The 17,280-nt window shown below is 41.4% G+C and overlaps 1 protein-coding gene across 7 annotated transcripts in view; it reads left to right on the forward strand.

The window, feature by feature from the left end:
- The first annotated feature begins 23 nt into the window (after positions 1 to 23).
- Positions 24 to 17,280, forward strand: part of SETD2 (SET domain containing 2, histone lysine methyltransferase) — a 125,663-nt gene continuing 108,406 nt past the window's right edge. For 4 of the 7 annotated variants that reach the window (XR_003606695.2, XR_003606697.2, XR_015769420.1 and 1 more), the window contains exon 1: positions 24 to 235. Coding sequence is in view for 3 of the 7 variants with exons in the window: in XM_088028619.1 (XP_087884745.1) it covers positions 165 to 235 (71 nt within the window). In the remaining 4 variants the exon portion in view is untranslated. The remainder of the gene's footprint in view (positions 236 to 17,280) is intronic. The other 3 variants (XM_088028609.1, XM_028087260.2, XM_088028619.1) reach the window with 2 other exon arrangements.

Genomic DNA, 17,280 nt, shown 5'->3' on the forward strand with positions numbered 1-17,280 from the left:
AGCGGCGGGCGGGCGCCGGAGGGAGGGAGGGAACGAGCGAGCAAGCGACGCGGGCCGCCCCTGCCGCCGCCGCCGCGGTCGGACCAGCGGCCTCCTCCCCTCCCCTCCCGCGCGTCTCCTTGCCGCGGGGAGGGGGCTCGCGTCGCCGCCTCCAGCCGCTCCCGATGAAGCAGCTGCCGCCGCAGCCGCCTCCGAAGATGGGGGATTTCTACGACCCCGAGCACCCGACCCCTGAGTAAGTATCTGCTCCGCTGTCCCCCGCGGCCGCCCTCGGCCAGAACCCCGCGGGCGGCGCGTCCTGACGGGCGGCGGCGCGGGCCGGCTCGAGGAGTAACGGGCCCGCGGTGGACTCGCGCGGGCGGCGTGGGGAGCAGGCCCGCGCCGCCGCCGCCGCCGCCGCCTCGCCCGGGCCGCGGCGGGTCGGCGGTTGGGCCCGGCGTTGGCGCGGCTGCTCGCGTCGCAGCGGCGGTTGGGCCGGGCCGGTGGGGGAGGGGCGGCCGCGGACACGGCCTCTGCCGCCGCCGCGTCCGCACCGACCCGGCCGCTGGAGGCTCGGCGGTCTCTTCCGGCTCCCCGCGGTCCGCGCAGGCCGCGCCGCAGGCGAAGGGGCGGAGGCGGAGGAGCTGCCGGTGTCGGGAGTCAGCGAGAGGGCACCGGCGAGGGTAGGCCGCGAATCCCCGGGCTCGGGTGGAAGCCCGGCCCGTCGCCCGGCCTGTCGCCCGGCCTCCCGGCGACCGCGGCTCGGACCGGAAGGGCCTAGCGTGCCTCTCTCGGCCCGGGGCCGCGGAGGGTCCGCTCTGCCCTCTCGGGTTTGATTTTTTTCTCCTGGAACTCGATCTTGGCCTCGTAGTGCTTCCGGCTTCAGATTCTGCACCTTTGGCACTTCGGTTTTGTAATGGTGGCGAGGTTTGTGTGGCCCCGATGTTGAGGTGACACCGGGTTTGTTTTTCCGCCTGAAAATGAAATCCTCCGGAGAGGCAAACGTTCTCCTCCAGATTGTGGGATTTGCACACTTTCGGACACAACTTCCTTGGTAACAGGACCCTTGTACCCTAAATGGATGACTTTCTACTTCTCGTAAAGACTTACTTAAAAACCAAGGATCGTTTGAGGATTCTCTAAAGAGACAGCATTCTAGAAAACTGAAATCGAGTTTTGCCCGAAAGTATTTTTTCAGCCTTGGACTTTTTTTTTTTTTTTTTTTTTTTCTGTGGAGGGCTGTATCTGCTACTGTATCTGATTGATACCTCCGAGAGCTTCCACTCCAGAGCCTGGATTCACTTCTTTCCCTACGCCCTCACAAGACTATTGTTTTAACATGCTATCTGAAACTCCATTTGCTGGTGTTGGTTGAAGTCTAGACCTACGAATGAATATACGACTCATTTCCAAACTTAACCGTTGGTAGGGATTTCAGATGAAACTGTCACTTTATGAGCGGAAGGATTCCAGGAGATTTGTTCTTTTGACACATTTTACCTTAGCTCTGCTATCGCTTTTTTTTTTTCTTTGAACCCTTTGCCAAAGCTTTTCAACTTGGTCCGTAATGTCTGGATCTTCCTTGATAGTTCTTAGATTCATTTGCAACACAGAAGCATTATGTTGGGATATTGATGGTTGTTTCTGCACACAGAGAAATAATTACACTACCTTTCTAGATAAACCCAACTCTTATTTTTGATAGTAAGTTGTCTCAGCATGGCTTTATCCTTTCATGGGTTCTTTGCTTTTAGGTTAACATTACCTTGATTAGATTGTTTTAATTTACTGCACAATCATCAGTCCAGTTACAAAGGTCATGTTGTATAGGCTTTTGGTGTGAGACTTGGAGAACCTCAAACCGTTCTGTATCATGATCCAATAAACACTTATTGAACAGTTGTCCTGTACAAAATAACATGCTAGCCCCCTGATTGGACTAAGTGCCTGCTTACCGTTCTTTTTACCAGGCTGTGTGGTGAAGTCCAGAACCCTTAAGGATCACATCCTTACACTTCTTGGGGAAAACATAATTTTTCGTAATGTGGGAAAATGAACTCAGAAGTGCATCTTTGATGGACATGAGTAGGGAGGAATCAAGAATGTTTATTTTTTGACACAAGGTCTTGGAGTTATTTCCTCTGCTTTTATGTCGCCACTGCTTTGCATTTTTAAGTTCCAAGGTGTGTGTGTGTAGGTATTAACCTGCATGGAGTATAAAAATAATTATAAAATGTTTTCTGTTATAATACTGTAAGAACTAGAAGGGATCTTAGTAGGCATCCTGAACAACACCTGTTTTTCAGATGGAAAAACTGAAACCTAGAGAAATGAAGTGACAGGAGATCCTCTGAGGTAGTATGTAGAAGCTAGTTAGTCATTATGCCACTGGAGGGGGAAAAGCAGTACAGTGTAGGGTTAAAGAACTTGGATTTCAGAGTCAGACATCCCTGGGTTTGAACACTAGTTGAACCTTGGACAAGTGTCTTCATCTCTCTAAGCTTGGGTTTTCTCATCTTCAAAGTAGGAATTGTGATGGTAGCAACCTCATAGGGCTTTGGGGAGGATTGGATGAGAATAATGTATGAAAAGCCCTTGGCACAGAGTGTGGCGTGTATAAATGCTTCTAGCTGGGATCATCAGGGAATACTTAAGAGGTAGGATTTTAAGTCAAGCTTGGAAAGATTAGGTGGGCTTGAGGGGGTAACGTTCCCCGGGGGAAGGAATGACTGAGTGCCCCTTTTAGACTTCGGGTAGTTTGAAATGGTTCTTAGACACATGAAGAAATTGAGGCACGAAACTAAATTCAGTTTGATTGAAGTAACTGTTGGAACCTGATGTTCTGTGTTTGTCTTGTACTCACTCTTTAATCAGTTACAGCTGTGAGACCTGGCTTTTCTTCCCGTGGCATATAGGTTTGTGTTTCAGGTGAAAATGGCTGTAATCGCTTGAGTATCTGTGCATTAGGTGTCTGCTGTTGGGGCCAGGTGTTGAGGACACTGCAAATTAGATCCAGTTAAAGTCTTTAAGGAACTCTTCTAATGAGAGAGGCAAGTACTTAACAGCCATGGAAGTGCTGTTCTTTGAACATGTGCATGTCTATTTTGTGCCAAACATAGGCGCACTAGAGGTGAGTGGTGTACAAAACAAAATTTGCCCTTGTGGGCACCCCTCCTAGGGATGGGTAGTAATGAATAATACAGAATATTCAAAGGTAAGTGCTTTGAAAAATGGAGCAGGGTAAGGGGGAATCCAGAATTTCGGGGAAAGGTGATTTTTTTTTTTAAGATGTGATAATTTAAAATGAGGTAGACTGGGTGTACCTGCTTGAGAATGATGTTTAGGCAAATACTTAAAAGGGAGGGAGAGCCATGTTAATATCTGGGGTGAAAGCATTCCAAATGGAATAATTCCAAGGTGCCAAAGCAGAAGTAGTGAATTCTGCCTGGTATGGCTAAAACAGAATAAACAAAAAAGAGCAATAAATAGTAACTTGGGTCAGGGTGGGATGCAGATTCATAGTGCTTTGTAGAGTCATTATAAGGACTTTGCCCAGAGTCTTCAACAGAGGAGTTACATGGTCTGCTTTCAGCTTCAGAAGGATCACCCCCTTTGCAGGGGAGAACAGAAGCAGCAGGGAGACTTGTAATGAAGTTAGCAATCTGGAAGAGAGCTGCTGATGACTTGTAAAGGTGGTAACCAGGAGATGGTGAGAAATGATTGGATTCTGGATATACATTGAAGAATAAACCAATATGATTCATTGATAGATCAGATGTGGCATGTGAGAGAGGAGCCAAGGATGATTCCAAGGTTTTTCGTCTGAGTAGTTAGAAAGATGGAGTTGCCATCAACCATGAGAGTAGGTATGACTGTGACAAGAGCAAGTTTGGGAAATAGATTAGGAGTTCAGTTTTAGACATGGTTAAGTTTGAGATGCCTGTTAGACATTCAGGTTGAATTGATAACCAGGTCAGTCTCCTGGAGTTCAGGGGAAAGGTCTGGACTGGAGATACATTTTGTGGTCATCAGCTTAGTATTAGAACCACAACACTGGACGACATTACCAAGGGAACATGTGAAGAAAGAGACAAGGACCCGGGAGTGGTCCCTTTAAATTGCAGTATTAAGAGGCTTTTATTATATAGGGTCTTAAGATGGATGGCACCTTTAAACTTAGGGGGAAAAATTACCTCTTCACTAACCTCTGACTAGAAGTTAGCATTTCTTTTAATTGCCAGTATAAAGAGCAAACTACAGTACTACCAACAGTACTTGTGATTTTACTACTAGTACAAGTCAAATATTTTTTATGATATGCTGTGGTTGTAGGTATCTCAAAATGTTTATCATTACGTCAAAACATTGATGTAAGGTAATGTAAACATTACATTATGTATATCATTACATCTCTGCATTATAGTAGAGATCTACCACTACATTGTTAAGAAGCATGTGTATTACTGTGTCACACATTTGGGGTTTTTGTTCTCAACATAATTGGTCTCATTTGTAATCCTTGTATTTTATTTTATGCATTTAAAAATATTAAGCTGAGAAGAAATCCACAGGTTTCGTTAGACTACCAAAATTTTTTTGTCCAAAGCACACAAAAAAAGTTAAATTCTGGGCTTTGGAGCTAGCTTTTAGAATCTCACCTCTTTTTTACTTAATAGCTTTATGAAACTGAGCAGGTTTCATAATTACTCTGTGCTTTGGTGTCATTATTTGTAAAGTGGGGATCATAATAGTATTTTCTGCAAAGGGTTTTATGAGGATTTAAGAATTAGGACAGTGTTAGCTCTTTTATTGTAGGTATTGGATAGAAAGAAGAGTACAGGGCATCATGATAAGAAAAGCATGGTGAATTTGGCCAAAATAAAGTTTATTAACTGGGAAAAAATATTTCTACATGTTCTAAAAAATATAAAGGAGTGAGATTAGTGAAGTTCTCACAGAATTCTCGTAATTCATCTTAGTTACGGTGGGAATGGAGATGCCATAGGAAGCCAACTAAGAGAAGATACTGCTGGGAGGGTTTCCTGGTGAGACAGCCTGATGAACTATCCTAGTATTTAGAAGAAAGTATACCTCTCCAGTATTCATGTTCCTCTTTGCTCTTTTCTAGATTTCAGGCTGACCGTTCTTAAACTGACACATTATGTCTTTAGAAAGGTATCAAGCAACTGTTGATACAGTTGTGTTCTACTAAGAAATACAAACTGCCAAGACATACTTTATATCCATCAGTCCATCATGCTTTCCTAGTTTCCTCAGTGGAACTTTGATATTCCCAAATTTTTTCTGCCACTTTTCACTGTACTGACTGATTTAATCTGTTCCCTTTTAAAAAATTGAAATGTATTATAATTTACTCTTTGACAGATAACAATTTTTCTTGACTTGATAACTGGTGGTGGTCCGTGAGTCTTGTCAGTTTTTGCAGAGAAGCTAGAATAGTCATATGCTGGATGGCAAAGAATGACTAGCCTGGGTTACAGAATCCAAAGTTGACCAGCTCCGTTTCTGTTAATTCTTCCAGAGTAGTGTAGAGTACCTTATTTTGTCATGCACTAAGAGCTATTATTATAAGGCTCTGAGAGACCATTCATATTAGAAACTGAACCATTACATCTGGAGTCACCAAACATCAGGTTTAGAATCCTTCCTTCCTTTGAGAGAGATCCAGGGCATAGGGGTAGGATGGGAGGGGGGCGGGAGCCAGAGTGGGACTGGGGAGGCATTTTATTTTGAAAAAATATCAAATTTGCAGAGAAGTTGCAGGAATAGCATAATGAATTTCCACATACTGTTTATCTGCATTAACCAGTAATTGAAATTTTGTCACATTTGGTTTATCTTTCTGTATAAAAGAATATACATGTTTTTATTTTTGGCTGAATCAGGTTGCAGACCTCACGATCCTTCACCCCTAAATATTTCATAGTATTACCTAAGAAAAAAACATTCTCTTGGATAACCAATAACCAGGCAATTTAATATTTGTAATGATACTGTTAACTCTTAGACTGTTCATATTTAAATTTTGCCAGTTGTCTCAACAGTGTCCTCTCTTTTCAGTCTAGGGTTACACATTGCATTTATTTATTTATTTAATTTATTTATTAAAGATTTTATTTGAGAGAGAGAGAGAATGAGAGATAGCATGAGAGGGAAGAGGGTCAGATGGAGAAGCCGACTCCCTGCTGAGCAGGGAGCCCGATGTGGGACTCGATCCCGGGACTCCAGGATCATGACCTGAGCCGAAGGCAGTCGCTTAACCAACTGAGCCACCCAGGCGCCCACACATTGCATTTAATTGTGATGTCTCTTAGTCCTCTTTAATCTCTGAGGATAGAGCTTTAAAATTCAAGCTTTGGAGGTACTCTACTGTTGTCTTTGGATTTACCGTAATTGTGATATTTTAAGAACAATAACAGTGTCTGCTAGTACGTTTTAAATGGTTTCTTTTTTTAATTACCAGAACAATAAATGCTTATTGCAGAAGGGTAAGATAACACAGATATTAATAGAGGAAAAAGTAAAAATCCACCCTTAACATCTCTTCATTGCTCCATCTCTCCAAATCCCACATCCAAGAGGGTAACCACTACTAACAATTTAGTGTATACCTTTCCAGATCTTTTCCCTTTTTTTTTTAATATAAGCAGAGTCCTACTACATATATCATTCTACCTTTTTTTTACATACTGTATCCTCTGCATATTTACATTAACATATAAGATGTACTCATTTTTAACAGGCAATATTGAGTTGCTTTATTACGGTGTCTGGTTGTAATGTTAAGCAGTTTAAAAAGGCCTTAGGACATACTGTGCTGTGTGGAAGGCGTCTCCTTGCAAATATGTTTCCCCACTGGGTGAGTATATCTGGTAATTTTATGATAGCGTTTCAATGATTTTGTTTAGACTTTGACTTCTATACTTTTTTTTTCTTTTTAAAAATATATTGTATATATATTTATTTCTATTCGCCCTGTCTGGTGCTGATGGATTAAGTTTTTTTTTTGTTCTGTTTTGTTTTTTTAAAGATTTTCTTTTTAAGTAATTTCTGCGCCTAACGTGGGGCTTGAGCTTATAACCCAGAGATCAAGAGTCACATGCTCCATCGACTGAGCCAGCAGGTACCCCGGATTAAGTAGTTTTTATTCCTGCCCTACTTTGATTAGTTGCTTGGTTATTTTAAAAAGAAAACTCAAGGCATTTAAGTACAGTTTTTTGAAAATAGTTGGTTTGAAGCTGGCCAACTGAAAATTCAATAGGTTTGTTGTTTTTCATAATGGGGTCTATATTTGGAAGTCTACTTTCATGGATTCAAATGAGAGGCAGATTACCTTGTATAATTTTTGGTTATCGTATGCTAGTGAAATGTTGTATTTGAGTCCCTTAGGTTTGGGATTCAAGTATAATGTGTTTTAGTTTGATAGTCTTTTTTTTTTTTTAAATCAAACTAGTGTCTTTTCCAGCTAAGCAAATACATTGGTCATTGAGATGGAAGTTTAAAGTTGGTATAAATTTTTATAGATGCTTTTTATTTTAGAGTGCTTTTTCTGTCAGATGCTAACATCTCACAAGTGAAAATATCCTTGGGATCGTGTGGGTGTTGATAGGAGTGTGATCATGCTGGCAGGCTGCTGGGAGGTCTGTTTACTGGGAGCACCGCTTGTGGGCTTGCAAGAACCTGGAGCAAGTGGTGGTTTCTGACTATAGCTCTTCCCGCTGTCCGCTTCCTGCCATATGCAGTTAGATCCTCTCTTGGGGGAGGGTTGGTTGTATAGTAATCACCAATATTTGTCTCATGATTAGCTCTTTGTGGAGACCTATGGGCTAACTTGTACTTTGAGTCTTTTGTCTGATATTTGGCCTCTTAGTGAAGAGTTTTTACTGTAGTAGGCAGATGCTGCCAAGGTGAAAATTTTTATGAATTTTGTATGACTGTAAAGTAGAGCTACCATTATTTTTCATAAAGTACATAGATGGCTGCAGACCCTTTCTATGGAAATCCACTAATTCTAGTTTGGAGCACATACAGACTTGCTAAAATTACTTGGGTAAAAACATACCTCGGGGCGCTTGGGTGGCTCAGTCAGTTAAGCATCTGCCTTGGGCTGGGGTCATGATCCCAGGGTCCTGGGATCGAGCCCCACATCGGGCTCCCTGCTCGGCGGGAAGCCTGCTTCTCCCTCTCCCACTTCCCTTGCTTGTGTTCCTGCTCTCGCTCTTTCTCTGTCAAATAAATAAAATCTTAAAACAAAAACATACCTCTTCCATTATTTTATCAATTCTAGACCGGAGTATCTCTATGAACTCTAAATCATAAGCTACACGTTTTACGATACTGCTTCTGTGCTGAAAATTATCTGTAGTAAAGAGATGAATTTTGTTGAGGTATGATAAAACATTGTTAGAAGTAGGTGACAGTATACCACTGAAGTTTTCCCGAAGAGAACCTTAATAGGTATGCTCTTTAGCTTAAGTTTACCATGTCCATTAGAAAATTGTTTATTGTAATTATTCAGGAAACCACTTACTGCAATCATGAAAAGTATGATGTAGTTTTTCTGGCCGATTAATAGCAGTTTGTATAAGAAAATAATGTTAATAGCTGAATATTAATACATTGAAACAGTGGTAGTTAAATATAAAACCAATGTTTCCTCAGTTATATTGCTTGTGTTCATTAGACAGTGAGACTACCAAGAAATACTTGATATCCATCTATCTTTGACTACTCTTATTAGAGAAGGTAATAATAGTGTTAGAAGATAAAAAATTGGGGCAAGAGTTGGAGCCTGGCATTTTTTTCAGTTGTGCATATGATAGCTGCAAAATTTGTTAGCTGTGTGCTTTTTGTGAAATGTACCTGTTGCTTAAGTACTTTTATTTCCATCATTACTGTTTTTCCACATTAATATTTTAAAAGATATATTTGCATGTGTGTTTTTATAATTCTCCAACTTTTAAGCTCCTTTAGGTGGTTACTAATAATGAAGCATCAAGAAAGGCTGACCATTTCATTGGAGCCTGTCTATATAAGCATTCATCCATTCTGTTGCATCATATAGACTTGTTTGGTTCTGTCTATTGCTAGGACCTACAGGATTTTGTCCCATGTACTAGCAAATCCAAGGAACATGACAAATATGTTATAGAGACTTACTCTTTTAGATGGAGGAATCCCAGTAACTAGCAGTTGGGTACATAAGTAGTATGTGCTTAGTAAATGTTTGAGTTGACCTGATTCTTCATAACTGTCATTCTAATTTTCTGATAGAGTGAATAGCAGCATTAATAATTACTGGCATCTGTCCTAAGACATTCTTAAATAACTATTGCATTAGGACAGAGAAAGTCAGGGAATTGAGTGGTATGAGTTGGGCTATGGAATGTGATTGGTGCTGAGAGAAGTTTTTATTCTTCTATTGGTCCTTGTGGAGACAAACTGATGAAAATTGGAGATCTCATGATGGTGGTCTGAGAGAGAACATGAGTGCTTCCTAAGGTAGGATAGCCTATTGTGTTTTGTGCTAGACCAGTTCCCCCCCCCAAGCCTTTTTAGTTGTTGTTTTGTATTTGTGTTTTTTCCAGGATGCATAATCTATTTAAATTATAGCCCTTTACCCTTGCTTAGTTGTCTTTCTGTTCAAATCCTTCAATCAATAGTCTCATTTATCTCTTTATGATTAGGGGCCAAAAGGAAGTGAGGCAACTACAGTTGCAGTGATAAATCAAGGGATGTTTTGGGGTATACCATAAGGCTGTGACACTGAAAAATGGTAGAAAACTTGATAACTCTGTAATTGAGGCTTTTGTTCTCTAGGATGGCTAATGCTCTTTATATCTAGAAAACTGAAAAATTATATGCTAAGCCTTAAACTTTATGAAGCAATTATAAAGTTATAAAGTTTTTTTCATTATAATCGAACCTTTTATTTTTAATTTTTTTTAAGATTTTATTTATTTATTTGACAGAGAGAGAGAGCGAAAGCAGGAACACAGGCAGGGAGAGTGGGAGAAGGAGAAGCAGCCTTCTCGCGGAGCAGGGAGCCCGATGTGGGGCTTGATCCCAGGACCCTGGGATCATGACCTGAGCTGAAGGCAGACGCTTAACAACTGAGCCACCCAGGCGCCCCTAATCGCACCTTTTAAAACCTGACTGATGTTAAGAAAAACTAGCTGAATTGAACTTTTGATGAATTCCTACCTTGTGATAAGGATACAGCAGTAAGTACAGTGAGCTATAGCAGGGACACCTAACCCAGACTGGTGGAAGAGGGGTGGGTAGTCAGGGAGGGCTGCCCAGAGGATGTATACTTGGCCTGAAAGAATGGGAATTAAGCAAAAAGGATGGATGGAGGGTGCTCAAGGGCCATACTGAAGGATAGGGTACATAGGGAAAATTGTCCCTATGTCCGTTTCCAGTTAGACTCCTCTGCATTTTCCCCAGTGTAAATTGCTGAGCAGCATAAGCAGTACTCATGGAGGGAGGCTTTATTACCTTACCTAATGACTTCTCATTACTGTGGCTTCCCACTTTTTTTCCCCTTAACTTGTTACCATGGTTTACCATGGCTGTGATTTTAAAGGGCATGGAAGATAGTACCTCTGATTTTATGAATTAAGGTAGGAAAAGAAGGCCCAAAGAAGTTCAAGCTATGCTCACTAGCTAGTGACTCCACCACAGCTTGAGCAAGGGTCTTTTCATTTACCAATTTGTCAAAGACTGCCTTTTTTTTAAGGGTGGGTTGGGGGGGGTGCCTGGGTGGCTCAGTCGTTAAGCGTCTGCCTTCAGCTCAGGTCATGATCCCAGGGTCCTGGGATTGAGCCCCACATCAGTCTCCCTGCTCAGCAGGAAGCCTGCTTCTCCCTCTCCCACTCCCCCTGCTTGTGTTCCCTCTCTCGCTGTCTCTCTCTCTCTGTCAAATAAATAAATAAAATCTTAAAAAAAAAAAAAGTGGGTGGGGAGGCAGGGGGAGAGGGAGAATCTCAAGCAGGCTCCATGCCCAGCTTGGAGCCCAAGGAGGGGCTCTGTCCCATGGCCCTGAGATCATGACCTGAGCCAAAATCAAGAGTCAGTTGCTTAACCAACTGAGCCACCCGGCTGCCCCAAGACTAACTTTTTAATGATACTAAGGAATAACATAGTAGCGGCCATTTATAATCAACTGGTTTCCTGTATTCTGAGTTAACTTGTTTTCCTAGGGATCTTCTGGATTAGTCTTGAGGTGCTTATAATAGTTCAATTTGGAGGGTGTGGGGGATTTACTCCTTGAGTTATTTCTTTTCTTTGACTTTGCATATATGTATACTAGAGGATTAGATGGCTGAACATCATTGCAGCAGAAGGTACACTGGATATGTGGACCATCCAGATCTGCTCCTTTGGCCAAGTGCCTTAAATAGTCTGAAATCTTCATTGGAAATGAGCTTCTAGGAACTTGTACTAAAGTGAAACTCCAGCCTTGGTTTGTTGTCATTCCATATATTAAGGAAAACCGGGAGAAGTACATGGGTAGATAACTTGCCTTTTGTTAAGAGGGCTAATGTGTATTTTTGCCTTTCTTCATGTCCTGCATAAAACCTCACTGCTGCTTGTGCTCTTTTTGTTTTACTAGTTCCTGCTCTGTCCACGTGATGAGGTAGTTCTAATTCAAGGGTTCTCTTAGGACTTTAACTCATGGTTTTTGGACAAATGGACAGAGCTCACAGGTAGTAATAATAAACATATTTGTGAGAGCATAAGATGCCAGAGACATCATTCCTCGATGCTGATCAGAGTAGTTATAGATTAATAGGAGAGGCTATGTAATCATGGTTACTTTGAAATAAACTTGTACCTAACTTGCTTGGATGTCTGTGGATACTTTTTCTATTTGAATTGTTTGGGAAATGAGACCATATTGCTCTAACTTAACTTGTTCTAAGTTGAACATCAAGACCCTAACTTAATGATTCCCTGGTTCAGAAATTTGCATTATTCAAGGTTAATTTAAAAACCAATGCTTGGGGGTACCTAGGTGGCTCATTTGCTTGAGGGTCTGACTCTTGATTTCAGCACAGGTCATAATCTCAGGGTTGTGATATCGAGCCCTATGTGGGGGGCTCGCTCTGGGCGTGGAGCCTGCTTAAAATTCTCCCTCTCCTTCTATGTCTGCCCCCCCCCAAAAAAAACAACAAACACACACAAAAAAAACAGTGCTTAAGTCATGGAGATGATGGGGCTCCTGCGTGGCTCAGTCGGTTAAGCGGCTGCCTTCGGCTCAGGTCATGATCCCAGGGTCCTGGGATCGAGCCCCATGTCCGGCTCCCTGCTCAGCAGAGAGCCTGCTTCTCCCTCTCCCTCTGCCTGCCACTCTGCCTACTTGTGCTCTCTATCTCTCTGTCAAATAAATAAATAAAATCTTTAAAAAAAAAAAGTCATGGAGATGAAAGGTAAAAAAAATAAAAATAAAACAGGGGTTAGTAAAGTATGGCCCACAGGCCAAATCTGGTTGACCACCTGTGCTGTACCTATGAGCTAAGAGTGGTTTTTACATTTTTTAATGGTGGGGGATAAAATAAAAAAAATACTTTGTGCTGTATGAAAATTATATGAAATTCAAATTTCACTACTCATAAGCGAAGTTTTATTGGAACACAGCCACATACACCCACAAACCAAACAAAATAAAAGCCAGTGCTTATTTTTATGGTATTATACAAGGGGAAAGAAGATATAAAAGATTGGTGAATGCTTAAATTGAGCCTGGATAATACTTCAAAATTTCCTGGTTAGTAAATTTTCTAATCTTTTGTATTCATCAAAAGAAAGTTTGGGGCACCTGAGTGGCTCAGTCAGTTAAGCGTCTGCCTTAGGCTCGGGTCATGATCCTGCAGTCCTGGGATCGAGTCCTGCATTGGGCTCCCTGCTCAGCGGGGTGTCTGCTTCTTCTCCATCTGCCTGTCCGCCCTGCTTGTGCTTTTTCTCTCTCCCTCAAATAAAATCTTAAAAAAAAAAAAAAAAAGTTTGAAGAGCGTAATTAGCATTGTTTTGTTTCTGTGAAGTTTCAGGTTAGTTATGGCTTAAGCCTAGGTTTATTTATTTCTTTATTTTTTTAAAGATTTTATTTATTTGACAGAGAGAGTGATAGCGAGAGCAGGAACACAAGCAGGGGGAGTGGGAGAGGGAGAAGCAGGCTTCCCCCTGAGCAGGGAGACCGATGCGGGGCTTGATTCCAGGACCCTGGGATCGTGACCTGAGTCGAAGGCAGACGATTAACGACTGAGCCGCCCAGGCGCCCCAAGCCTAGTTTTAAACTAAATTTTTTTTGAGCCCATCAATGAATATCGAATTTTGATTTTTGTAATAGGTACAGTCTAGAACAGGGGTTGGCAAATTGGCCAGTGGGCCAGATCCAGCCTGCCTGGATGTTTCAATATAGCCTATGAATTAAGAATGATTTTATATCTTTTAAATGGTTAAAAAAAACTGAAAGAATGGTATTTTGTGACATGTGAAAATGATCTGACAATGAAGTTTTTGTGTCAGTAAATAGTTATTGGAGCACAGCCATGCTCATTCATTTATTGTATATGGCCACTTTCCCACAAAAATGTCAGAGTTGAGTAGTTCTGACAGAGACTCATGGCCTGTGAAGCCTGAAATATTTACTTTCTAGGTCTTTATAGAAAATTTGCCTACGCTTGCTCTAGCACTGGTGAAAAATATATTGAGTGTCTAATTTGCAAGATTGCTTATGTACAGTTTTAAAATACGTTAAATTTTCAGGAAGGCATGGCCCGTCCTAGTTTCATGCTTTTTAGAGTGGCTTGGTAAGAAGTTCACTGTACTGCAATGTGGCATTAGTGATGAATCTCACAGTTATGTTAGAATAATTACTTCTATTTTATTATAAACTTTTAAGAAAGGAGCTTAAGCTTTCAGGCTGCTTTTCTCTATTAGTCAGAAGGTAGAATTTAATGTAAGGAATTGGTTGAAAGGGCTGCTGGAGAACTGAGAAAATGAAAAGGGGACACTGAAGGTAACAGCAACAGAAAGGCAGGAAGTAGCTGCCTATCCTAGGGCTGGAGGGAAAAGGGAAGAGGGTGTGGTTCTCAGAACCCAGAAGCTTGGAGTAGGTAGGGCCCCCTGGAGCTGAGACCTCTGAGGAAGGGTTACCTGACAACTGGTGCTGGCGTCTGAAGGGTTGTAGTCAAGCTAGTCTGGGATTGTGAAAAAAAGGTAGAAACTGGAATCAAAGCCAGGATGAAATGTATTAGTGGGTCAGTACGTGTAGGAACTGTGACCAACAGGAAGGAGCACATTCCCTCTTATTCTTCCAGTCTTTCAGTCTTCCTCTAGCACATGCTATTTGTGCCAGAGGAAAAATGTAGTTTACAGGGTCCTGATCATACTGTCACAAACAAGCGTGTAAAAGTGTCAAATAAATAAAATAAAAAGAAAGTGTGCTAGGAGCTAAAAGAAAGCATCTTAATAAAGGACAGGTGGTCTAAACATATCAGAACATTTCTCCAAGGGGCGCCTGGGTGGCTCAGATGGTTAAGCATCTGCCTTCGGCTCAGGTCATGATCTCCAGGTCCTGGGAATTGAGCCCCACATCAGGCTCCCTGATCAGAGGGGAGCCTGCTTCTACCTCTGCCTCTCCCCACTGCTCCTGCTCGCTCGCTCGCTCTCTCTCTCTCTCTCTCTCTCTCTCTATCTATCTCTATCTCTATCTCTCTGTCTCAAATGAATCAATAAAATCTTTAAAAAAAAAAAAAGATTTCTCCAAGCTCCAGGTAAGAAATGATTCTAGTGTATTGGAATCTGGGAAGGTAAAAAAGAAATCCAAAGGGAAGATTTTTGGATGAGCGTTGTGAAGCATCTGGAGTTTTCTTTTTTTTAGGTCATGATGTCTATTCCCCACACGTTGCATTCTTTTTTTTTAAACAGATTTTTTTTTTTTTTTTTATTTGAGAGAAAGAGTGGAGAGAGAGCATGAGTAGGGGGGAGGAGCGGAGGGAGAGGGAGAAGCAAATTCCTTGCTGAACAGGGAGCCTGAGAAGGGACTCAGTCCTGGAACTCCCGGGATCCTGAGCCGAGCCGAAGGCAGATGCTTAACCAACTGAGCCACCCAGGTGCCCCACACATTGCATTCTTTTGGAGGAATTGTTTTAAGGTGAAATCCTGGCTTTTGTTTACCTTGGTCTGTTGGGTACAATAGGAGGAAAAGACTGAAGAATGAAGACTATCTGAACTTTGTTAGATAGCAGTAAAACCCCCGATATATGAAAAGTGGGGACCCCCGATATATGAAAAGTGGGGACTTTCTCTATATGTTTCAATTTTGGATTGTCTGCTACCCAACAGGAGAAAAATAAATCCAGTTATCAATTATTTAGGAAATAAGGGGTTCCAAATAGTATAAAGCCAATTTGTACATCTTCTAGTTAGTGTTTCTCAAACTATTAGTCTGTCATGGATTGGTATATTTTATTTTAAGATTTTATTTATTTATTTGCCAGAGAGAGAGAGAGTGAGAGCACAAGCAGGGGGAGCGGCAGGCAGAGGGAGAAGCAGGCCTCCCATTGAGCAGGAAGCCCGATGTGGGACTCGATCCCAGGACCCTGGGATCATGACCTGAGCCGAAGGCAGACGCTTAACTGACTAAGCCACCCAGGCGCCCCTGAAGTGAAAAATTAAGACATTCAGAATCCAGCACCACTGGTTGAACAGTTATGTATCTTCATTGTGGTGGTGGTTACATGAATCTATGTATGGAATAATTGTGCATAGAACTGTATGCACACACACATGAATATGAATGCAGATTGAGAAGAATGGTGAAAAGTGAATTAGGTCTAGTCTGGGTAACAGTAATGTACCAATGTGAATTTCCTGGTTTTGATATTGGACTCCAGCTACATAAGATGTTACCAAGGGAGGGGGCTGGGTGAAGTGTACAGAGACTCTTTGTACTATTTTTGCAACTTCCTGTCAATCTGTAGTTATTTCAAAATAAAAAGCTTAAAAAAGTATAAGCCTACTGATCACTGGTCAAGGTAAAATTGCTATAAAAGTTTGCAGACTCTAGTCTCAATTTCTGTACTTATGGATGTGTAACAAACTTAGCCAGTTGACACTGGCGAAAAGACTACAGTTAAGTGTTAACTCCCCTTTCCTTCTGCAGCTACTTTGTATTTTTACCATTCTCTTCAATCTCTTTCATCTTCTACTTCTACTTCTCTACTCATTTGTTCAAAATTATTTACTGTGCACCTTTTTAGTGCCAAGACCTGGGGATATAAAAATGAGCAAGGTCCTTACTATTTATGCTTATTTTCTAAAAGTGGAGACTTTAAAATTGAAGGAAGTATAATTAATATGCAATATCTTACTGGTTTCAGGTGTATTTCATAGTGATTCATATTTTTATACATTATGAGTAAAGACTGTTGCTAATGAAAGAATCTTACAAATATGTAATTCAAATTGCTAAAGGTTCCCATTTATTGAGTACTAACTATATGCCAGGCACTATATGGAGGATTTTAAATAGATATTCTCCTTTGATCCTCTCTTTGAAGTAAATATAGTACTACTATTTCAGTTTTATAAACTCTTTGGCCACCATTTTTCTTAGTAAGTGTTAAAAAGTACTGGAGTTGGTATTCAAATTCGGGTTGACTGACTTTCAGGGTTTTGCTTTAACCTCTTAAACTGTAATGCCTCCCCATCAACACATAATGGAGGAGAAAAGGAATTGGGACATACCTTCTGGTAGGAAGGCACTAGAAAGGCCCTAGAGTGGAAAACTTATGCTGAACTGTATAGGTCTTTTTTTTTTTTTTTTTTAAGATTTTATTTATTTGAGAGAGAGTGAGCAAGCAGGAGGAGGAGCAGAGGGGGAGGAAGAGGGACAAGCCGACTCTGTGCTGACCATGGAGCCCAATGCGGGTTTCCATCACAGGACCCTGAAATTATGACCTGAGCCAAAACCAAGAGTCAGATGCTCAATGGACTGAGCTGCTCAGGCATTACTTCATCTTTTTCATCATACTCGTTAATGGTGTTTACAGTTGTCCATTTTGGTTTTCCTTGTTCTCATCAGTATAGATGTAGATATGAAAACCAGCTGCCTACTTTGACTTTTGTATATGATATTAGCTACTGCCTACTAAAAAAGAAAAGAAAAAAAGATACTGGCTAGTGTTGTTAATTCCAGGTCCAAGTCCTTCTGTCATTTTACCCTTGGTTGTTTCTATGAGGTGTACATCTGCCTTGTCAGTTGGTAATATTTCT

Source organism: Eumetopias jubatus, unplaced genomic scaffold (assembly GCF_037043125.1).
Source record: "Eumetopias jubatus isolate StellerSeaLion01/CBP00866 unplaced genomic scaffold, mEumJub1_p1.0 scaffold_1, whole genome shotgun sequence".
In the NCBI taxonomy this organism is placed as follows: domain Eukaryota; kingdom Metazoa; phylum Chordata; class Mammalia; order Carnivora; family Otariidae; genus Eumetopias; species Eumetopias jubatus.